Source organism: Plecotus auritus (genome assembly GCF_963455305.1).
Source record: "Plecotus auritus genome assembly, chromosome: 3".
Lineage (NCBI taxonomy): Eukaryota > Metazoa > Chordata > Mammalia > Chiroptera > Vespertilionidae > Plecotus > Plecotus auritus.
The window spans coordinates 109,790,820-109,816,384 of record NC_137772.1 but is presented as its reverse complement, the minus strand read 5'-3'; the positions used below and the strand labels follow the sequence as shown (position 1 = coordinate 109,816,384).

The window sequence follows — 25,565 nt, the reverse complement described above, 5'->3', positions numbered from 1 at the left end:
CCTGCTGGCCTGATTGCCCCTAACTTCCCTCTCCTGCAGGCCTGGTTGCCCCCCCCCCCAACTGCCCTCCCCTGCAGGCCTGGTCACCCCCAACTGCCCTCCCCTGCAGGTCTGGTCCCCCCAAGTGCCCTCCCCTGCTGGACTGGTTCCCCCCAACTGTCCTCCCCTGCAGGCCTGATAGCCCACAACTGCCCTCCTCTGCCAGCCATCATGTGGCAGCCATCTTGTGTTCACATGGGGCAGCCATCTTTGACCACATGGGGGGCGGCCATCTTGTGTGTTGGAGTGATGGTCAATTTGCATATTACCTCTTTATTATATAGGACTAGAGGCCCAGTGCATGAAATTCGTGATGGGGCGGGGTGTCCCTCAGCCCAGCCTGCACCCTCTCCAATCTGGGATCTGTTAGAGAGTAGAAATTTTTGAGCATGCTTCCTCCTAGTCGACTTAGCCTTGAATCCTAGTTGCACCTCACAAAATAGCCTTGCAAGATAGAACACTGTCAGCTTTCTGAAGAACAGGATGACCCTGTAAATAACATGATCATCAATAACATGACTCTGACATTACTTAAAAAAAACTGTTTTGTCTTAATTTGCTTGCTCTGCAAAAACAAGATGTGGTAAATGTGCTTAAAAGCGGTCCTGCACAAAGGGTCTGGGCTGCTCTCTGGACTCCCTGTATGGAGAAAGGCAGAGCAGTCGCCGGCCAGCTAATAAAGGCTCTCTAAATTTTAATTTGGTCTGGACTCCAGTGGTCATTCACTTGCATTCACTCCACAACATTTGGAGGCCCCAGCAAGATAACCAGCCTTTGACTGGTCCTGTGACCAGAGCCCACTGGGGTCTCTGGACTCTCTGACCCAGGGGGAGATCTCTGAGAGACATTTCTCAGCCCTGGGACTGGTTGAGGTCAGAGACCCTGCCTGCTAAATTTCCTGATTGACTCTGATCGGAGCTGCCTGGATCTGGTTCTTACTGGTAAGAAACTTATTTCTAGTTCTGTGGGTGCCCATCTAGGGTCCCTGGAAGGCAGGATGCAGCGCTACTTCCAAGACCAGATCCCTGCGCACGATGGTGCCTGGCGATCCTCAGTTGGTTGTCATTGTCTTTGTTATTCTGTGTTATTGTGGTCTAATTGTCTCTATAATTAGAATGGGTCAGTCTGCTTCATGTTCTGTCTGTACTCCCCTGCAATGTTTTCTGAAAAATTTTCAGGAATTCAAGTGGCGAGCAGATGACTATGGAGCCTCCGTTAACACTTTTGATTTACAGAAATTCTGTGAGCGGGAATGGCTGACTCTCCTATATCCCAGTGAGTGGTCCCGGAGGGGTCCACCAATCTAGGGCTGGCATATAACGTCCAAAATGCCGTTTTCGACAATCCCGGCCACCCAGATTAAATTCCTTTTATCCAAATTTGGATAGACATCTTGACTGACAATCCCAAGTGGCTCCGGGACTGCCAAAAACCTCCCCAGAAGAAGGAAAAATTGGGACAGAGATGGAGGCGGACTATCCTCCTCACTAAACCTCCCATCACTAAACCTCCTCCCAGAGAGACCGAGGGGAAGCTGGCTGCGCCAGCTCTGCGGGGAGGATGGGAAGGAGCGAGCGAGGGGGCGGAGGAGCGGGATGGGAATGGGGAAGTGCTGGCGGAGCGCCGCTGCGTGCTGGCCTGGAGGTCCGAGCCGCCGCCGCCCTGAGACTGAGAAACAGCCTCCTGTCCTTCCACCACCCCCGGAGGACCCCCTCTTGACGGAACCTCCCCCATATCCGTCTTCCCTGATTGCAGGTCCCCCTGAAGGCCCAATGAGTCTGCTCCACACCTGCAGTGGGACTGAGTATAGACCCCATCATTCGGACCCTACCCCTGATTCCTCGGAGGTCCTGATGCTACCCCTGCATCAGATAACTCTGGTAGCAGAGGATAGCAGGCCGTTTATGGTTTATGTCCTTTTCACGACTAGCGACCTGTATAACTGGAAGAATCAGAACCCCTCGTTCTCTCTCAATCCCCAGGGACTCATCTCTCTTTTGGAGTCTGTATTTTTTACCCATCAGCCCACCTGGGACAACTGTCAGCAACTCCTTCAGACGCTGTTTACTTCGGAAGAGAGAGAGTGAGACCGGAGGCGAGAAAACTGGTCCTCAGACCAGATGGTCAGTCAGTGTCGGACCCGGCATGGCTGGAGGCCGTTTTTCCGCTCTCCCGACCCCCGTGGGACCCCAACTCGGATCGAGGTAAGGAGACTCTCGATGGGTATCGCCAGACTCTGTTGAGGAGAATCCGAGCAGCAGCGCAGAAGCCCACCAATCTGTCTAAGATAACTGAAACTGTACAGGGACTGAATGAATCCCCAGCCGCTTTTCTAGAGCGCTTGTGTGAAGCCTACAGGCTCTACAACCCCATAGATCCAGAGGCACCAGAAAACAGGCGGGCAGTTAACATTGCTTTCGTGTCCCAGTTGGCCCCAAACATAAGAAAAAAATTACAAAAGTTAGAAGGCTTTGAGGGAAAGATGTTGTCGGAATTGGTAGAGGTAGCACAGAAGACATTCAACAACAGAGAAGACCCCGGTGAGCTAACCAAAAAGATGGAACAGGTTTTATTAACCATGAACAGGGGAAAAGGAGACGGGAGGAAAGGAAACCAGAAAGGAAGAGGAGCAAGGCCCGGGGACAAGCGCCCTTGGCGATCGGGGCTGGGGAAGAACCAGTGTGCCTTCTGTAAAGGAGAAGGCCACTGGAAAAATGAATGCCCCCAGCGCCCTCAGGGCTCCGGTGTTAGTCGAAGAAGTGGACTGATGGGGCCAGGGCTCCGTCTTTACTAGCCCCCAGGAGTGCAGGGTCACTTTGCAAGTTGGGGGCAAACCAGTAGATTTCTTTATTGATACCGGAGCCACGTTCTCCATCTTACAACAAGCAGAAGGTCCGGTGTCTAAGGAGCAAACCCCTATTCAAGGAGCTACCGGGAGGACAAAATCCTATTTGTGGACTCAGGCCCGAATAACCAATTTAGGGGCTGGGACGGTGACCCACTCGTTCCTAGTGATGCCAGAATGTCCTTACCCCTTACTAGGACGGGACCTCCTCAGCAAATTACAAGCCACCATCTCATTCCAGGGGGAGGGAGCAAAAGAAGCCCTTAATGTCAGACCTGACACCGTGCTCCTGACGTGTCCGTTAAGTGAGGAATACCTCCTCACCGAGGATCCTGGGGAGACTATGTCGGCTCAAAGCGCCTCACTGCTCCAAGAACTACAGCAAAAGATACCAGGAGTATGGGCTGAAAGCAATCCCCCTGGAATGGCGACTCACAGGACCCCAATTGTAGTACAGCTCACTAGTACTGCTGTTCCAATACGGGTTAAGCAATACCCAAAAAGCCAGAAGGCCAGGAAGGGCATCGCAGTACATATAAAAAGACTGAAGGAGGCTGGGATCTTGGTGCCTTGTCATTCCCCGTGGAATACCCCTTTGCTCCCTGTACAAAAACCTGGGACGGAGGATTTCAGGCCAGTTCAGGATTTCAGAGAAGTCAACAAGAGGGTAGAGACTATACACCCAACAGTATCCAACCCTTATACCCGCCTGAGCCTGTTACTGCCGAGTCATCAAATATATACAGTCCTAGACTTAAAGGATGCCTTTTTTCCCTTGCCGCTGGCCCCATCCAGCCAGCTCATTTTTGCATTTGGGTGGACGGACCCTGAAGAAGGGGAATCGGGACAGCTGACATGGACCCAGTTGCCCCAGGGATTTAAAAACTCTCCTACTCTGTGTGATGAGGCTTTCAGCCAGGACTTAGGCATGTTCCAGAAAGAACATCCAGAGGTCACCCTACTCCAATATGTAGACGACCTCCTCCTTGCTACGGTGACCCAGAGTGAGTGCCGGGAGGCCACTGAGACCCTGTTGAGGACTTTAAACAAATTGGGATACCGGGTGCCTGCTAAGAAAGCCCAACTTTGCACCCCGAAAGCCACTTACCTGGGGTATGAACTCAGCGAAGGAAAAAGAACTTTATCTGCTAGCCGAATACAGGCTATTTTGAAAATCCTGGTCCCCAAAACAAAGAAGCAGGTGCGGGAATTTCTAGGGGCATTAAGGTATTGCCACCTTTGGATATTAGGTTTTGCAGAGATGGAAAAACCCCTATACACCTGCACCGGGGGGAAGATGGTAAAACTAAACTGGCCTGAAAATGAAACTAAGGCTTTTCAGGACCTTAAACAAGACTTAGTCAGTGCACCAGCATTGGTGCTGCCAGACCTCACTAAGCCATTCCAGTTGCATGTGGCAGAGGCCCGGGGAATTGCCAAGGGGGTGCTAACCCAGCTCTTAGGGCCATGGAAAAGACCTGTGGCATATTTATCCAAGAGACTAGATCCTGCAGCTGCAGATTGGCCAGGCTGCCTGAGGGTGATAGCGGACACAGCCATACTGGTCAAAGAAGCCTCAAAACTTACCCTTGGGCAGGACTTGCAGGTGGTGGCCCCCCATGTCCTGGAAATCCTTCTGCAAAGCCCACCTGAGCATTGGCTTTCAAATGCCCGTATTACCTAGTACCAAGTGCTCCTGCTCGACCCTCCGCGGGTGAGTTTTCTTAAAACAGCAGCTCTAAACCCTGCAACCTTGCTGCCGGATGATGATCCTGAACAGCCCATCCACAACTGTGCTGAAACCCTGTCCTCATTGAAAAATCTTCGGGAGGACCTGACTGACCAACCCCTCCGAGACCTGGATGAGACTTGTACACGGATGGGAGCAGCTTCTTGGATGGAAGGACCAGGCACGCGGGAGCAGCGGTCGTGACAGCCGATAAGGTATTCTGGGTGCAGGCGTTGGGGCACGGGACATTGGCTCAGAAGGCAGAATTAATTGCCCTTACCCAAACATTGTGATGGGCAAAAGGAAAAACAGTAAACATATATACTGACAGCTGATATACTTTTGCTACGGTTCATATCCGTGGGGCCCTATATCAGGAAAGAGGACTCCTGACATCGGGGGAGAAAGGAAATAAAAAACGTCCTGGAGATCCTCTGGCTGCCAAAGGCAGTAGCAGGCATACACTGCAAGGGACACCAATCAGCTGACACTCCGGAGGCACGAGGAAACACATTTGCAGATAAAATAGCAAAAGAGGCAGCCCAAAAACCAGTGGGGCCTCTATATATCCTGCCCGCTCTCCCGACAAAGGTCTTCGAAGAGACCCCCATCTATTCGGAGACTGATAACGAACTGGGAAAGAGACTCCAGGTTAAGGAGGTATCTGGAGGATGGAGAGAATTACCTGACTGTTCATTCCGGAGGCCCTGGGAAGGGAATTCATTTCTCAGGTTCATCAGAGCACCCATCTAGGGGGAACCAAGCTGGTAGAATTGCTTAAATGAGACTATTATATCCCTAAGCTCTTCCAGGTCTCGAAGGACATTGCAAGGAGATGCCACGTCTATGCACAGGTAAACCCTGGAAAACACTCCCCCTTGGCCCAAGGAACCATACTCAGAGGAAGAAGTCCTGGAGAACATTGGGAAGTAGACTTTACAGGGCAGGGAGGATATAGATACCTGCTGGTTTTTATTGTCACATTCTTCGGCTGGCCAGAAGCTTACCCTACCAAGTCTGAAGCAGCACAGATAGTAGTTAAGAAATTAGTCTCAGAAATTATCCCCAGGTTTGGCCTACCTGTTGCGATGGTGTCTGACAATGGCCCGGCATTCATTGCCCACATCACTCAACTATTGGCAAAAATGTTAGGCGTAAGTTGGAAATTACACTGTATCTATAGACCTTAGAGTTCAGGGCAGGTAGAGAGGATGAATCAGACCCTAAAGGAAACCTTAACAAAATTAAAACTGGAGACTGGCGAAAACTGGGTAAGCCTCCTTCCTTTTGCCCTACTCCAGGCCCATTGTACCCCTTACGTAAAGGGCCTTACCCCCTTTGAGATTCTGTTTGGCCGACCCCCACTGCTGCTTCCAAAGCTAGGGGAAGAAGTGTTGGCATCCCTTTCTAATCACAACCTCCTAAAGTCCCTACAGGCCTTACAGTTGAGTTCCAGACTTAACCACCAGCTGGTCCGAGAGACTCACCGAGACCCATCCCCTGGGACTACACCGGCACCACCTGCATTTCAACCAGGAGACCTAGTGTGGGTGCATGAGCCATCATCCTTGGAGGCCAGGTGGACTGAACCCTTCACTGTTGTCCTCAGCACCCTATCAGCGGTGAAGGTTAAGGGGAAAAAGTACTGGATACAACGAACTCAAATCAAGAAGGCAGAATCAGAGGACCAGCTGGGGAGATGGACCATCCAGCGCACCAAGGACCTTCTGAAAATCCGATTCCGAAGGCAGTCCTCCTGATCCTGATATGCCTGTGGCCCGTCAAGGCGAATAATCCCCACCTGAGGGCTAATTACACATGGGAACTGACCCGGACTGTGGATGGGATGCCCCCCTCAATAGAGACTGACTTATGCCAATTATTTGGGAAAACTTGGAGAAAGCCAGAAAGCAATACCCCCTACATTTCTCCAGCAGCACATGGAACATATCATGTAGGGACAGGTTATGGGTGTGGCACCCTCCACTTAGAACGAGGACTTTGGCGAACTCAGCATTATGTCTGCCCAGCCGAAGGTAGCCCTGAATGTGGAACTGACGGGGACTATTACTGTGCCCAATAGGGTTGTGAGACTATGGCACTGTGGACTAACAGAGATCCCACCATCCGGTTCAAGAGAATAGTCCACCCGGGGGCCCCTTCCAAAAACTGTATGGTAGGAGACTGCAATCCCATTGTTATTATGCCCCTAAACTGGCAGGAGAGTTACTGGGATGTGGGAAAAACTTGGGGACTGAGACTGTATATAGCTGGGAGGGATCCCGGGGTCCTCTTCACCCTCCAGAGAACCCAGCAGACCCCAGGGAAAAACCCCATTGGGCCTTTAAGACCCTTAGACCAGGGGCTGCCTCCAGTACAGCCACTTAGGCCCTGTCCCATACCACCACCTCCTATCCGGAACAATACTGAGTTAACTCTTCTGACCAAGGTGACAGTGGCCCTTGTTCCTAAGACTCATACTACCAAACCAGGCTGGAGACCTATCCTGGACACTCTAGATGCGGTCTTTAACTTTTTAAATCAGAACTCCCCAAATGCCACCAGAGACTGTTGGTTGTGTTGAAACCCAGAACCCCCCTACTACATTGGAATAGGGGCAAATGCCACTGTTGGTTCAGATTCATCAGACATTAGAAATGTTTCAATTGCAAACCCCCCCACAAGGGATGTGCAGATGGGGGCACACCCCAAAATTAACCCTTGGGGATTTCCAGGGACGAGGTACTTGTGTTATGTCCTCAGAGTTTGATTTATCAAAATCCCCCTATGGTGAATCCTGTTCCTTCATACTGAGGTTTGGTCAGGACAATGAAAAGGAGACAGACTGGTACCTAGTGGCCCCTGAAGGCACCTGGTTCGTGTGCACCATAGGAATCAACCCTTGTGTCTCTCCTCTGACACTGATGCATCCACACAAGCCTTCCTTATGCATCTTAGCTCATATCCTACCCCAGGTATACTACTATTCTGGGGAGGGAGGGCGTGACCACCTGGATCTAGGCCCTGGGCGAGTTTGTAGAGCCCCGGTAATTGTCCCCCTGCTTGTCGGTCTGGGAATAGCGGGATCAGCGGCAGTAGGCACTGCAGCACTGGTCACGGGGACAAAAACTTTAAGGAACTTAGCAGCCAAGTAGATTTATACTTAAGCACCCTAGAGGAGAATGTAAACCGCCTAGAGGATTCCCTTAGTTCGTTAGCAGAAGTAGTCTTACTAAATAGAAGGGGTTTAGACTTATTATTCCTGAAGCAAGGAGGACTCTGTATGGCCTTAGGAGAAACTTGCTGTTTTTATACCAACCGTTCCGGGGTCATCAGAGAAAGCCTAAGTCAACTCAGAAAAAGACTCCAAGATAGAGAGGAAAGGCAAAGAACTGAGGAAAACGGGTATGAAAATCTATTGTCTTGGTCCCCATGGCTAACAACGCTCCTAACATCTCTAGTAGGACCTTTAATCTTATTGTTAATAGCCACAACATTTGGACCCTGTCTTATAAATAGTCTCACCAACTGTGTACAAAGGCAAATACAGGCAGTAAAGCTGATGGTCCTGCACACTCACTATCATCATGCCTGCACTGATGATGAAGAAACAATGATTTGATTCTCCCATAAAAACCAGTGGGGAATGTTAGAGAGTAGAAATTTTTGAGCATGCTTCCTCCTAGTCGACTTAGCCTTGAATCCCAGCTGCACCTCACAAAATAACCTTGCAAGATAGAATACTGTCAGCTTTCTGAAGAACAGGATGACCCTGTAAATAACATGATCATCAATAACATGACTCTGACATTACTTAAGAAAAACTGTTTTGTCTTAAATTGCTTGCTCTGCAAAAACAAGATGTGGTAAATGTGCTTAAAAGCGGTCCTGCACAAAGGGTCTGGGCTGCTCTCTGGATTCCCTGCATGGAGAAAGGCAGAGCAGTCACCAGCCGGCTAATAAAGGCTCCCTAAATTTTAATTTGGTCTGGACTCCAGTGGTCGTTCACTCGCGTTCGCTCCACAACAGATCCCTCTCACAGTCCAGGACTGCTGGCTCCCAATTGCTTGCCTTCCTGCCTTCCTGGTTGCCCCTAACTGCTTCTGCCTGTCAGCCTGATCACCCCCTAACCACTACCCTGCCAGCCTGATCGATGCCTAACTACTCCCCTGCTGGCCCGATGGCCACTAAATGCCCTCCTCTGCAGGCCTGGTCACCCTTAACTGTCATCCCCTGCAGGCCTGGTCCCCCCCAACTGCCTTCCCCTGAAGGCCTGGGTCCCCCCAACTGTCCTCCCCTACAGGCCTGGTCAACCCCAACTGTCCTCCTCTGCCAGCCTGATCGCCCCAACTGCCCTCCCTTGCAAGCCATCTTGTGTCCACAGGGGGTCAGCCATCTTTGACCACATGGGGGTGGCCATCTTGTGTGTTGGAGTGATGGTCAATTTGCATATTACTCTTTTATTAGATAGGATGTTTGCCAATAAATCTCCTAGGGCAAGGAAACAAAGGAAAAAATAAACGAATGGAACTATATCAAAATAAAAAGCTTTTGCGCAGCAAAAGAAACCATCAACAAAATAAAAAGGGACCCTACTGTATGGGAGAACATATTTAACAATGACACATCTGATAATTGGTTAATTTCCAAAATATATACAGACTCATGTAATTTATCAAAAGGAAGACAAACAATACAATAAAAACTCATGTAATTTATCAAAAGGAAGACAAACAATACAATCAAAATGGGAAAAGGACCTAATAGACACTTCTCCAAATTCAACATACAAATGGCCAAGTGAAACATGATAAAATGCTCAAAGTCACTAATTATCAGAGTGATGCAAATTCAAGCTACAATGCAGTATCACCTCTCACCTGCCAGAATGGCTACCATCAACAAATCAACAAACAAATGCTGTAGAGGATGTAGAGAAAAAAAACCCTAGTACCTGCTAGAGGGAATGCATACTGGTGCAGCTACTATGGGAAACAGTATGGAGTGTCCTCCAATTCTCAAAAATTGAACTGCCATTTGACCCAGTGACCCCATTTCTGGAAACATATCCTAAAAATCTTGAAACACCAATCTGAAAGGATATATGCACCCCTATGTTCATAGTAGCACTATTGTCAATAGCTAAGGATCAGAAATAGCCCAAGTATGCATCAGTAGATAAAAAAGTTGTGATGCATCATTTGCAGCAACATGGATGGACCTGCAGAGTATTATGCTTAGTGAAGTAAGCCAGAGAAAGAAAAGTATCACATGATCTCATTCATATGTGGAATCTAATGTACAAAATAAACTGATGAATAAAATAGAGCCAGAGACATAGAAGCATGGAGCTGAGGAATTACAGAGGGAAAGTAGGGATGGGGGCATGGGAGAGAAGAGATTAACTAGGAAACTTATATACTTGTATGCATAGCCCATAGACATAGATAATAGTGTGATGAAGGCCTGTGTTGGGGGCAAGAGCAGAATGGAGAAGATCAATGGGAAAAACAAAACAAAACAAAAGGGACATCATAATACTTTCAAAATAAATAAATAAATATATATATATATATATATATATATCATAATATATATATATATTCCATTGTGTAAATGTACCACAACCATATATATATTTGTGGTACATTTACACAATGGAATACTATGCAGTTATAAAAAGAAAAGATCTGCTACCATTTGAGACAGCATGGAGGGACTTGGAAAGTATTATGCTAACTGAAATAAGCCAATCAGAGAAAGAAAAGTATCACATGATCTCACTATGTGGGATATAATGAACAAAATAAACTGATGAATAAAATATATCCAGAGTCATGGAACAGACTGATAAATCTCAGAGGGAAGGTTGGATGGGTGGGCAGGAAGAGATTAACAAAATAACTTATATGCATATATGCATATCCCATGGACACAGACAGTAGTGTGGTGAAGGCCTGTGGTAGGGGCAAGAGCACAGTGGAGAGCGTCAATAGGGGGAAAAAGGGGGCATCTGTAATATTTTCAATAATAAAGATAAATTTAAAAAATAAAATACTGAACAAATGAACTAAAGGAATGTTATTTTATATATTTAAATACTATTAACTATTATTAAACATTCCCAGATATAGTTTTAACATGAAAGAGCTAATGACTGAAGACAGAAATAATTAAATATTTAAGATTTTTAAAATTCATTATAACAAGTATAGTAAGGGTTCATGGTATCAAACATTACCAAATTATCTCCACTTGTTCCCCCACATATTATGTCTTTTTTCCCTTCAAAGCTAGGATCACAATTACCTCCTTTTCTCACTTTTCTTGAAACACACACAGTTTAAGTAGAGAACATTGTTCCCCTCTATTGATGCTAATTTTATATTTCTCTCTCTCACACACACTAATATGGCTTATGACTACATCTCAAAATGTACAAAACAAACAAACAACAAGCATTCTTAAGAATGTGATTGTTTTCTTCAAATTTCTCACAACATTTAACATATAATAGCTGCTCAAGAAACATTTTGTGCCACCAAGTATTCATATACCAGTGAGGATGACAGGGACAACTAATTGTAATAAAAATGATTTAAGAGATTGACATAAAGTGTTTTATGAAAACAGAGGAATACATGTTGTTTACAGTTTAAGGATCCTCCAATTGTTAAGTCCAGTAGAGATGCTAGACCTTGTTCTAGGTTTTACAGCCAGTTCAAGGCAGTTCAATGTGAAATCATCATCACATGGTGAGGGACTATCTCAGCTAGTATTTGCAAAATTATACGAGGAAACTTTTCTACTTAACAAATCATGAAATGCTAGATTCTGCCTCAGTATATTTACTTAAAGCCTGCTTCAAAGTCTAGGACTTCTGGTAATTGTTGGGAAACAATGCTACATAAGTATGTTCACATTTATGTATGGTCAGGGCTTCCTGCGCAAAACATTGCTGGCCTCAGAGTTAAAGAACGATTTAGTCCTGACCGGTTTGGCTCAGTGTATAGAGCATCAAGCCATGGACTGAAAGGTCCTGGGTTCGATTCTAGTCGAGGGCATGTACCTTGGTTGCAGGCTCGATCCCCAGTAGGAGGCATGCAGGGGGCAGCTGACTGATGTTCCTCTCTTATCGATGTTTCTAACACTCTATCCCTCTCCCTCCCTCTCTGTAAAAAAAAAAAAAAAAAAAAAAAAAAAAAAAAAAAAAAAATCATTAAAAAATATTTTTAAAAAAGAATGTTTTAGTGGCAAACAAGCTTTGTAAATTAAAAATAGAGACCTCCTGAGAGATTTAGAAACCTCCCCCCCGGAACCAACTGCTTACATTCTAACGATAATAAACCTTTGACACTCCAGAAAGAATATGTTTAGTTTTGAAGTTAAGGTGGGCAGCTGGCACAGCTATAGTATGAGATTCATAATTTTCTAGTTCCTCTCCCACATCACAAACTCTTGTATACAAAGGGTATGTCTGCCCTTTGAGGGAATGAAGCATAGGGAACCAACACTAAGATTGTCATGTAAGTAAATAACTTGTTTGTTCCCTGATCCAAAAACCTTGTTTTTTGTCAGGAATATAGCACTTCCTCCTTATCCACCAGGGAGATGTTTCAAGGTACTCAGTAGATGCTAGAAACCACAGATAGTACCCAAACCTATATATACTATATATTTTTTTGCTATACACATGTATACCTATGATAAAGTTTAATTTATAAATTAGGCACAGTAAGAGATAAACAACAATTACAAATGAGAACCATTATAACAGTATACTATAATGAAAACTATATGAATGATTTTGGGGTCATTATTAAGTAAAATAAGGGTTACCTGAATACAAGTGCTGTGATACCATGACAACAGATCTGATAACCAAGATTTTTACTAAGTGACTAATGGTGGGGAGCACATACAATGCGGAGACACTCCTGGACAAAGGAGTAATTCATATGTAGGCAGGATGGAGCTGGACAGTGTGATATTTTATCATGCTACTCAGAACAGCACACAATTTATAACATAAACTGTTTCTTTCTGGAATTATTCATTTAATATTTTCAGACTGTGGCTGACAGTGGGTAACTAAAACCACAGAAAGCAAAACTGCAGATAAGGGGGACTATTATAAGTAGAGATATAAACATTTAGTAATTATCTCTTGATTTCATCGTTTTAAATTTTGCTTTTTAATGTTTCTCCTGTTATTTATATATACCTTTAGCCTAGGTTTTAAAATATAGGCTTTGTTTTATAAAGCGATTTAAAACATTTTACAGGGCGGCTGACAGGATGGAAGTGAGGGAGAGGATGTGAGTGAGTGAGGGGGTAAAAGGAGAGTGTGTGGATGTGTGTGGTGTGTGTATGAGTGAGTGAGGGACAGTTAAATCCAGCAGGAGTATCAGAGGCTGGCAGACCAAGCTCTCCTGGACAGGGAGCACCTACCACTGCTGTGAGCACTACCTGGGCCATGGGGCTCAGGCATGGAGCCCTCACCATCTTGAAGGGGAGAGCAGCCTCTTCTAGGAACTCATCAGCACCACCATCCAGACTGGCCTTGGACACTGTCCATGACCATGCAGCCACTCCAGCCAAAATCCTGCTGTCCCACCTGCAGACCTGCAGACCCTAGTACTTCCACCTCCAAGGGTGCACAGCTCCCACAGCAATGAGAGGGACTTCCCCCTTGCTGGCTGCTGACCTCCAGACACCACAGTCATGCCTTTCCAGTGTGAAGGCCTCCTGATCCCACTGCCCCAAAGGTGGCTCTTGGGTGCTTCTGTGAACCCCCACTGGGTGTGCTCATATCCAAAAAAGGGCACATGGCCCTGGCAGTAGAAATTGGACTACCCCCTTCCTGGCTGCCTGACCACAAACACCACAGGTCATGCAGCTTCAGCTTGAGGGCTCCTCTGAGTGCTCTGCCCTGGCAAACTGTGAGCCACTGCTGGGTATGTGTGAATCCAACCAAGGGCGCAAGGTCCAGCAGCAAAAACTGAGTCTTCCCAGTCCAAAGCTGCCAATCGCCGGACACCACAGTGGCACCTTTGCAGCGCACATGCCTCCTGAACCCACTGCCCCAAAAGGCAGCACTGAGCACCAGTGATTTGACTCTCAGTGTGCACATGCCGAGACTGTTTCTCATCATGCGCACACAGGATATCTGATTCTCAGTGCAGGTGCACACAGGGACCCTGATTCTCAGTGTGAGGCTGTACCAAGGGACAGAGACTCTGATACTCGATTCTTGGTGCATGCACACTGGGACTCTGACTCCTGGTGTGTGCTAGGGGACTCTGATTTTCAGTGCATGCCTACAAATACTTTTTCAGCACAGCGCCTGTTGGGTCCCTGATTCTAGGTGAATGCATGAGGCCACACTGAGTGTTGGTGACTCTAATTCTCAGCACACGTGGCACTCACTGACCCACAGCAGCCACACATCTCCAGTTGGAGCTCTTCAGTGACACTTGGGTGGTGCAATGCTCCCACTGCACATGGCTCAGGCCCCTGCAACTCGGCGTTTGGACCTTCTGGTGATAGTTAGCATGGGGAGACAACGAAACAATTCCCAGAGGAAAGAAAAAGGAATCACCAACCTAACCGGTTTGGCTGATAGAGCATCAGCCTGAGGACTGAAAGGTCTCATGTTCGATTCCAGTCAAGGGCATGTACCTTGGCTGTGAGCACATCCCAAGTAGGAGGTGTGCAGGAGGCAGTTGACCGATGTTTCTCTCTCATCGATGTTTCTAACTCTCTATTCCTCTCCCTGCATCTCTGTAAAAAATCAATAAAATATATTAAAAAAAAGAGGAATCACCAAGAAAAGAAATAAATGAAATAGAAGCATGCAGTATGACAGAAAAAGAATTGAGAGTACAGTAGGTCCTTGGGTTATATTGAAGATCTGTTCCTACGGGGCGATGTAACGTGATTTTAGCTGCAAATCAGAACCCACCTACATAAGCACCTACGTCACTCACATGGAGCACATTCACAGCAGTAATGAAGTGAAACAGTAAAAAAAAAAAAAAAAAATTAAAAGAAAGATAACAATTCCTGACCTTTACTTGTGGTAAATAAATAATAAAAAACATAAAGCACATATGTACCTACGTCAAAATGACAGAACATTTTTTTTTTTATAAATAAATGGGAGATGGCGACATAACCACAAAACAACATACGCCAAGTCCAATGTAACCTGAGGAATGCCTGTAATGGTCACAGTTCATAAAACAGATGGATGAGAAAATCAACAACCTATGCAAAAATCAGGAAGAAATCAAAAGTGATATAGCTACAATGAAAAATGCTATGGAAGGTTTCAACAGTAGACTAGAAGAAGTGGAAGACCGAATTAGTGAGTTAGAAGATAAGGTAGAGAAACAAGCCCAATCTGAACACCAACTGGAGAAAAAAATTAAAAAGCAGGAGGAGAACCTAAGGGAGCTTTGGGAAACATAGAATGAAGTAACATACGTATAATAAGGGTGCCAGAAGGACAAGAAGAGTAGCAAGGATTAGGTAATCTATTTGAAGAAATAATGACAGAAAACTTTCCAGATATGGGGAAGAAAAAAGTCACACAAGTACAGAGAGTCCAAAGCAAGATGAATCCCAAAAGATCCACACCAAGACATGTCATAATTACAATGGCAAAGGTTAACAACAAAGAGAGAATCTTAAAGGCTGCAAGAGAAAGATGGAGAGTTGCCTATAAGGATCCCCCATCAGATTATCAAATGATTTCTCAATTAGAAATACACCAAGCTAGAAGGCAATGGAATGACGTATACAAAGTGATGCAAAGCAAAGGACTGAATCCAAGAATACTCTATCCAGCAAGTCTATCAATCAAAATTGAGGGGGAAATTGGAAGATTCGCAAAAAAAAAAAAAAAAAAAAGAAAAAATATGCTAAGGGAGTTTATCACTACCAAGCCAGTAATGCAAGAAATGCTAAAGGGAATGCTGTAAAAAGGAGAAATAGAATGTGAGGAAGGAACACAGGGATAAAGTACAGAAATGGCTACAAACAAGTTCCTATCAATAATAACATTAAATGTAAATGATCCAATCAAAAGACATCGAGTGACTGAATGGGTAAGAAAACATGACCCATACATACGTTGTCTACAGGAGACCCACCTCAGAACAAGGGACTCACACAGACTGGAAGTGGAGGGATGGAAAAATATCTATCAGGCAAATTGAAATGAAAAAAAAAAAAATCTGGGGTAGCATTACTTATATCTGACAAAATAGACCTCAAAGTGAAGACCATAACAAGAAATAAGGAAGGCCAATTCATAATTCTAAAGGGATCAATACAACAAGAGGATATAACTCTGGTAAACATATAGGCACCTAATACAGGAGCACCCAAATATATATTAAAAAAAACAACACCTTCTGTAAGATATCAGGGGAGAGATTGACAGCAATACAATTATAGTAGGAGACTTTAATATCCCATTAACATCACTGGATAAATCCTCTAGACTAAAATTAGCAAAGAAACAGCAATCCTAAACAACTCACTAGATCAGGTGGACTTAATCCACATCTTTAGAACATTCCACCCCAAAACTACAAAATATACATTCTTCTCAAGCACACATGGGACATTTTCAAAGATAGACCACATATTGGGTCTCCAAATTCAAGATGATTAAAATCATATCAAGCATCTTCTCAGATCACAATGGCATAAAATTGGAAATCAACTACAATAAAAACAATCACAAAAATTCAAACACTTGGAGGCTGAATAGCATACTATTAAACAATGAGTGGGTTACCAAAGAGATCAAAGAAGAAATTAAAGACATCCTGGCAGGGAGAACCAAGATGGCGGCATAGGTAAACACCTATACTTGCTGTCTCTCACAACCACATCAAAATTACAACTAAAAGGCAGAACAACTACTACCCAGAACCGCAGGAAAGCTGGCTGTGTGGAAGTTCCACAACTAGAGTGGTGAAGAAAGTGCATTAAGACTGGTAAGAGGCACTGGATGTGCTGCTCTTTTAATTGGGAGGGAGACATAAGCTCCCACTTGCTCTGAACTCCAATTCCGGGCAAGACTCTGGGGGACCCAGACACATATGGGGAGAAACTGGACTGTCTGGCATTGGGCCAGAACATGAGGGTGGCTTTCTCTCAGAGGTGCTTGCAGCAATCATTGTTCCTGCACGGGGGTGCAGGATACGGAAACCCAGGGACCTCACTGGTGCAGGGCTGACTGGCAGCCATTGTTGTTTGCTACACCCTGGTGATTCCCAGAGACCCCTCCCCACCCAATTTACAACCCTACCCAAGCTGTGTGCAGAGGCTTTTGCATGTGAATGTCCTATCCTTTCTCCACCTAAAACCTGTCAAACTGCAGCTGGGTCAGAGAGCCCCAGAGCTTCCAAAAGAAGGCCCAAGGCTAGGCAGCAGCAGCCTGCCTTGCTTCACAGCTGGGCCTTGTCTGGGCACTTTTAAACCCCAAACAAAGAGGAGGAATCTGAAGATCTTTCTGTAGCTCCTGCTGGATGGCCCCAGACAGTGGCTGACCTTGCTCCTCCTTGGAGATCCAAGAGCCAGTGCACCCAGTGGTCAGAGTAAGACGATACTGGATTACAACTCTTCACATCCATAAGAGACACATGCAAGGGGCAGACTCAGTGAGCACCAAAGTCCTGCTCCATAAGGGTGTCTCCTGCACAACAGATCTTCCAATGTAGACACAGCTGGTCATCACAGCCAATTGGCCTGGAGATCAGTTCCTCCCAGTGATACCAACAGCAATCAAGGGTTAACTACAAGACTGTGCAAACAGCCCACAAAGGGGTGCACCAAGAGCATCTATCTCAGGTGATTGGGAAGGCTGAGCCCCTGGGCCCTATAGGACACCTACCACACCAGGCCACTCTATCAACTCAAGGAGACTGAGCAGCTACCCAGTACATAGAAACAAACACAGGGAAGCAGCCAAAATGTGAAGACAAAGAAACAAGTCACAAATGAAAGAAATGGAGGAAAGCAAAATACTGGATATAGAGTTCAAAACCACGGTTATAAGGTTACTCAAGAATCTTTTAGAAACCTCTGAGAAATTTAGTGAGACCTTCAATGATATGGAAAAGGACCAATCAGAAATTAAGCATATGCTGACTGAAATAAAGAATAATATACAGAGATTCAACAGCAGACTAGAGGATCCCAAGAATCAAGTCAAAGTTTTGAAATACAAAGAAGCAAAAAACACCCAACTGGAAAAGCAAAAAGAAAAAAGAATCCAAAAATATGATTATAGTGTAAGGAGCCTCTGGAACAACTTCAAGTGTACCAACATCCAAATTATGGGGGTGCCAGAAGAAGAGCGAGAGCAAGATATTGAAAACCTATTTGAAGAAATAATGATAGATATGTTCCCCAACCTGGTGAAAGAAAAAGACTTACAAGTCCAGGAAGTGCAGAGAACCCCAAACAGGAGGAATCCAAAGAGGACCACACCAAGTCACATCATAATTAAAATGCCAAGGGAAAAATACAAAGAGAGAATCTTAAAAGCAGCAAGAGAAAAACAGTTAGTTACCTACAAGGGAGTACCCATATGACTGTCAGCTGATTTCTCAACAGAAACTATGCAGGCCAGAAGGGAGTGGCAAGAAATATTCAAAGTGATGAATAACAAGAATCTACCACCAATATTACTCTACCCAGCAAAGCTATCATTTAGAATTGAAGGTCAGATAAAGAGCTTCACAGACAAGAAAAAGCAAAAGGAGTTCATCACTACCAAACCAGTATTATATGAAATGCTGAAGGGTATTCTCTAAGAAGAGGAAGAAGAAGAAAAAGGTAAAGATAAAAAAATTATGAACAACAAAGTGACAACAAATACATGTCTATCAGCAAGTGAACCTAAAAATCAAATGAATAAAAAACCCGATGAACAGAACAGACTGGTGAATGTAATAGAATCAGGGGCATGGAAAAGGAGCAGACTGACAATTCTCAGGGGGAAAGGGATGTGGGGGGTGTGGGAAGAGATTGGACAAAGAGCTTACACCTATGGACGAGGTCAGTGCAGGGGGAGGCCTGGAGTGGGGTGGAAACCAGGTGGAGGGGAGTTATGGTGGGAGAAGAGGAACATCTATAATAATCTGAACAATAAAGATTTTTTTTTTAAATCCTGAAAACAATCGACAATGAAAACATGACAATCCAAAATCAATGGGACACAGTGAAAGCAGTCCTGAGAGGGAAGTTTATAGCATTACAGGCCTACCTCAAAAAACAAGAAAAACTGGTAATAAACCATCTAACTCTGCAACCTGAAGAACTGGAAAGAGAGCAAGAAGAAAAGCCCAGAGTGAGCAGAAGGAAGGAAATAATAAAGATCAGAGTGGAAATAAATGACATAGAGACAAACACACACACACACACACACACAAACAAAACAAAACAAAACAAACACCCAAAAGTTCAATGAAACCAAGAGCTGCTTCTTTGAAAGGAAAAACAAGATTGATGAACCTCTAACCAGGCTCACCAAGAAGCAAAGGGAGAGAACCGAAATAAACAAAATCAGAAACGAAAGAGGCAAAATAACAACAGACCCTACAGATATATAAAGAATTGTAAAAAAATACTATGAGCGACTCTATTCCAACAAATTGGTCAACCTAGAAGAAATGGACCTATTCCTAGAAAATTACGACCTTCCAAAACATAACCAGGAGGAATAAAAAAAAATCTGAATAGGCCAATAACTATTGAGGAAATTGAAGCAGTAGTCAAAAAACTTCCAACAAACAAAAGCCCTGGACCAGATGGCTTTATGAGGGAGTTTTATCAAACATTCAAAGAAGAAATAAAACTTATCTTCTTCACACTATTCCAAAAAATTCAAGAGGAATGGACACTTCCAAGCTCGTTCTACAAAGCCAGCATTACCCTAATCCCAAAATCAAATAAAGACAATACTGTGAAAGAGAATTACAGGACAACATCCCTCATGAACATAGACACCAAAATTATCAACAAAATTCTAGCAAATTGAATCCAGCATTATATTAGAAAGATCATACACCATGACCAAGTGGGATTTATTTTGAGGATGCAAGAAAGTTACAATATCCGCAAATCAATAAATGTGATACACCACATGAACAAACTGAGAGATAAAAACAATATAATCATATCCATTGATGCAGAAAAATTATTTGACAAAATCCAACACCTTTTCTTGATAAAAACTCTCAGACAGGTGGGAATAGAAGGATCATACCTCGACATAATAAAAGCCATATGTAACAAACCCACAGCCAACATTAAACTCAATGGGCAAAATCTAAAACCATTCCCCTAAGAACAGGAACAAGACAGAATGCCCACTCTCACCACTCCTGTTCGACATAGTACTGGAAGTACCAGCCATTGCAATCAGACAAGAAGAAGAAATAAAAGGCATCCAAATGGGAAAAGAAGGATTAAAATTGTCCTTATTTGCAGATGACATGATATTGAACATAGAAAACCCCAAAGACTCCATCAGAACACTACTAGACTTATTAAATGAATTTGATAATGTAGCAGGATACAAAATTAACACCCAGAAGTCTATGGCTTTTCTATCCACCAATAATGAACTTACAGAAAGAGACTCTAAAAAACCAATCCCATTTACAATTGCAACAAAAACATTAAAATACTTAGGAATAAATTTAACCAAGGAGATAAAGGAACTGTACTCAGAAAATTTCAGGATGCTGAAAAAAGAAATAGAAGAAGTCATGAACAAATGGAAGAATAAACCAAGTTCATGGAGTGGTAGAAGCAACATCATTAAATTGTCCATTCTACTCAACGCAATCTATAAATTCAGTGCAATCCCCATTAAAATACTAATGGCATACTTCAAAGACCTAGAACAAACTCTCCAAAAATTCATCTGGAATAAAAAAGACCCAAAATAGCTGCAGCAATCCTGAGAAAGAAGAACAATGTTGGAGGGATCACAATACCAGATATCAAGCTAAACTACAAAGCCACTGTTCTCAAAACTGTCTGGTGCTGGCACAAGAACAGACATATAGGACAGTGGAAAAGAACAGAGAATCCAGAAATTGACACAAGCCATTATGCTCAATTAATATTTGAAAAAGAAGGTAAGAGCATACAATGGAGTCAAGACAGTCTCTTCAATAAATGGTGTTGGGAAAATTGGACAGATACTTGCAAAAATATGAAACTAGACCACCAACTTACACCATACACAGAAATAAACTCAAAATGCATAAAGGACTTATAGGTAAGAGAGGAAACCATAAAAATCTTCGAAGAAGCCATAGGCACCAAAATAGCAGACATCTGATGTAGCAATATCTTTACTGATACAGCTCCTAGGGCAATGGAAACTAAGAAGAAAATAAACAAATGAGAGTACATCAAAATAAAATGCTTCTGTAGAGCAAAAGAATCCATAACCATAAACTCTGATAAGGGTTTAATCTCCAAAATTTACAGGGAACTCATACAAGTTAACAAAAGGAAGATAAATGATCCAATCAAAAAATGGGCAAAGGATCTAAATAGACACTTTTTGAAGGAGGACATACAGATAGCCAAGAGACATATGAAAACATGCTCAAAGTCACTAATCATCTGAGAGATGCAAATCAAAACAACAATGAGGTACCATCTCACACCTGTTAGAATGGCTATTATCAACAAATCAACAAATGACAAGTGCTGGAGAGGGTGAGGAGAAAGAGGAACCCTCCTTCACTGCTGGTGGGAATGCAAACTGGTGCAACCACTGGTGGAAAACAATATGGTGTTTTCTCAAAAAATTAAAAATGGGACTCACATTTGACCCAGTAATACCACTTCTAGGAATATATCTCAAGAAAACAGAAACACCAATCAGAAAGGATATATGCACCCCCATGTTCATAGCAGCACAATTTACAATAGCTAAGATTTGGAAACAGCCTACATGCCCATCAGCAGATGAGTGGATAGAAAACCGTTGTACATCTACACAATGGGATACTACACTGCTGTAAAAAAGAAGGATTTCTTACCATTTGCAACAGCATGGAGAGCATTATGCTAAGTGAAATAAGCCCGTTAGTGAAAGACAAATACCACTTGATCTCACTCATTTGTGGAATATAAAGAACATTATAAACTGATGAAGAAATTAACCATTAAGAAAGAACAATTCATTACTTATATTTAAAATTATAGCTGAACTCTTATGACCAAAGTAATAAACTACATATTTCTGAAGATTCCAAGTTATTTGTATCATCATCATCTGAGGTAATTTCTGTGTATTTTTCCATTTCCCCTTTTCCCACCTCTTCCCCTTCTTCATCAGTTGGGGTGGTTGAGTTAAATTTTAAACATAAATTTCCTTTGGCATAGTATTAAAAACAATGTTTATATTTTAATATTAAAATAGATGTTGCACATGAAGAATTTACATTTAAAATAAAATTAAAATCTCATATCTAAAAGCATTGAGGCAAAAAACTCACAAGTATGCATTAATTTATGTATTTGTAATATACAGAATTCTTACATGTGGAAATATATGCACTATAGTAATATATAAAATATATTAATATATTTGTATAAATATTATATTAATAAATATATGAGAGAGATCCATTTTGAAATCAATGTCATACTGCTATGAGCTGTTGAATAGACTTATACAACCCAGTACTATTCAAAGTGTCTCCCTTATACCAGCTATATCAGCATCACCTGGTGAGTTTGCTAGAAATGAAAATTTAGGCCCCTCCTTAATACTCCTACATAGAATTTCTGGGGATGAAGGAAAGAATTCTGTGTTTTTGCAAGCTCTCCAGGTTATCCTTATGTACCTGAAAGTTTTAGAAAAACTGCTATAGTCATATAATACCAGAATTTTATAACTGCATGGGGCCACATAAAGTGGACATGTTATATTTTAGTAGCAATGTCACAAACAATTTTATAGATATACTTACTTAAGGATCATTACAGAGAAAAGAGGGGTTGGACAGATATGCACTTAAAAACAGACTGGCCATTTCCTAGATAGATTCATAACCTCCTTAGTTAAGATACCACCTTCTGCTCTCTTAAAGTTTTCAAGGGCATTAACCTCAATACTAATAGAAAAATGACCAAATAATGTCTCCATTCTTAAAATATAGATTGCTTTAATTTGCATCTCTCTGATGATTAGTGGTGTTGAGCATTTAGTTCTCCGATGGTGGGAATGCAGACTGATGCAGCCACTGTGGAAGAATAGGTGTACCCAGAACTCTGACTCTTCTTATGGAGTTTCATCAAAAAAATAAAAATGGGCCTTGCCAGTGTGGCTCAGTGGTTGAGCGTTGACCTATGAACCAGGAGGTCAGGGTTCGATTCCCGGCCAGGGCACATGCCTAAGGTGTAGGCTTGATCCCTGGTAGGGGGCGTTCAGGAAGCAGTGATCAATGATTCTCTCTCATCATTGTTGTTTCTATATTTCCCTCTCTTTTCCTCTCTGAAATCAATAAAAAATATATTTTTAAATTAAAAAATTAAAAATAGAACTGCCATTTGACTCAGTGGTCCCACTTCTTGGAATATATCCTAAGAATCTTGAAACACCAATCAGAAAAAATATATGCACCCCTATGTTTATAACAGCATTATTTATAATAGCTAAGATCTGGAAACAGCCCAAGTGCCCACCAGTATATGAATGGATATAAAAGCAGTGGTACATTTACAATATGGAATACTATGCAGCTGTAAAATAAAAGGATTTTTACCTCTTGTGTCAGCATGGATGAACCTGGAGAGTATTATGCTGAGTGTAATAAGCCAGTCAGAGAAAGACAAATATCACATGATCTCACTTATACGTGGAGTCTAATGAACATAATAAACTGACAAACAAAATAATTTTAGAGACATAGAGGCATGGAACAGATTGACATATCTCAGAGTGGAGTGGGAGAGACAGGGAGAGATTAACAAAATACTATATACATATATATGCATAACCAATGGACACAAACAATAGTGTGATGAAGGCCTATGGTGGAGCAGAGGCTGGGAGGAGAGGGTAAGAGGAGGAGGTTGGGGGATATCTGTATTACTGTCAAAAATAAAATAAAATAAAATTTTAAAAACAGAGAGAGAAAAGAGGAAAAAAGAAAGGCAGCAAAAAGGAGATGACAATACTTTGGTTTGAAAAACAACCCCTCAAATACAAAATAATCCCAATTGTCATTGCAGAACAAAAATTGTTTTACATAAGTTATGTAATTTGGGATAATATTGATGTTGTATAGATTCTGGGGGAGTAATGAGTTTGTGAGATTTCAAGCACTGTCATGTTGAATGGCATGAGGAGAAAAATATATACATTCTGCTCTAATAATATAAAGCTATGTTAGTTTAAAGTGAAATACTAATTTCAGTGGTTTGAAAGAGTAATATTTTGATTTGTCTATGTAATTTTATCAGTTAGTTATAACTGATAAAAATAGATATTTTTGCCAAAATTTAAAGTGCTTGAGATAGAATTTCATTAGAAATTGATAGGATTAGAAACAAGAGAAATTACTGTGAATAATTTTGAGGCATCATTCAATTTAGATACAAGAAAATTGTGTGACAACTTCTAACTGCTCTTTAAATTTTTTCTATGATTATAAATTATGCATTATCTATGTAGTTTATACTTATCTATCATTTATGTCATATGGTGATGAATATCACATACAGATAAATGATACTCTAAGTCCGTGGTCGGCAAACTGTGGCTCGTGAGCCACATACGGCTCTTTGGCTCCGTGAGTGTGGCTCTGCCACAAAATACCATGGCCTGGGTGAGTCTATTTTGAAGAAGTGGCGTTAGAAGAAGTTTAAGTTTAAAAAATTTGGCTATCAAAAAAATTTTGGTTGTTGTACTGTTGATATTTGGCTCTGTTGACTAATGAGTTTGCCGACCACTGCTCTAAGTAACAATATTAATAAAATTTATAGCGATTGAAGGTATAAATTCAATATTTATCAGAATTTATGCATTACAACAACATAAACAATAGTTACCTTTACAAATGCAACAATTTTCAAGGAGATTGTTGCTAAATATAAGGAGTTCATCACAAAATCCATTAGATTCCACCAATCATGGATATAATCTTGAAGTCCGCCATCCCACATTTGTTTTATTTCTCCCCATATGAAACCTGCAATTGTAAAGAGGTTTATTGTCAGTGTAATTTTCAATCAAATTACTAAAAAAAGATTTACAATTTAGGAAGTATAAAATCTTGGAGCTATAAGAGACCATGTAGTTATACTAGATACAGCATCTATTACTAGAGGTAATAATATTGAATCCCAGACAGATTTCAGGACTCTCAGCTAATTGTAAAAAAAATGCTGTTAGGGAAGCTTCACTTTCTTTTACATAGTATTTGAAAAATTCATAAGAATGTGACATTTTTAATCAAACTGTAATTTCTCTTTAATTATATATTTTTACAGAAAATATAACATTTATTTGTAAACAAATATTTTAAGACATTCTTCATCCCAAGTAAAAAAGAGTGTATCTACTACACATATCCAGCTTAATACCATTAAAAGGTTACTTTGTTGTGCTTTTGTAAGCAATTAGCACCTTGAAGATCTGATTTCAGGTGTAGACAAAAGGTAACTATAACATTCGTGGTACTTCATTAAAATGTGTGATAGCTTTAAAGCTACAACCAGAAAAAATAAAAATCACTTTTCTTTATTATGGTCATATTTTGTATAGGAAATGTGTTTTGTTTATTTCAATCTAAGAAGTACTTGTAAAATATCACTATATGTCATTACTCTATTTTCATAATCTTAATAAAATTTTGTAAATCTGTTTTTATAGCCTAAAAATGAGAAGGATATATC

General features: G+C 42.2%; 1 protein-coding gene across 1 annotated transcript in view; it reads right to left on the bottom strand.

Moving 5' to 3' along the window:
• The window catches only part of TRPC4 (transient receptor potential cation channel subfamily C member 4), a 497,078-nt gene that overhangs the window by 135,555 nt on the left and 335,958 nt on the right, over nucleotides 1-25,565 (bottom strand). Inside the window, exon 5 of the mRNA XM_080659641.1 lies at nucleotides 24,720-24,859. Coding sequence (XP_080515767.1) covers nucleotides 24,720-24,859 — 140 coding nt within the window. The remainder of the gene's footprint in view (nucleotides 1-24,719; nucleotides 24,860-25,565) is intronic.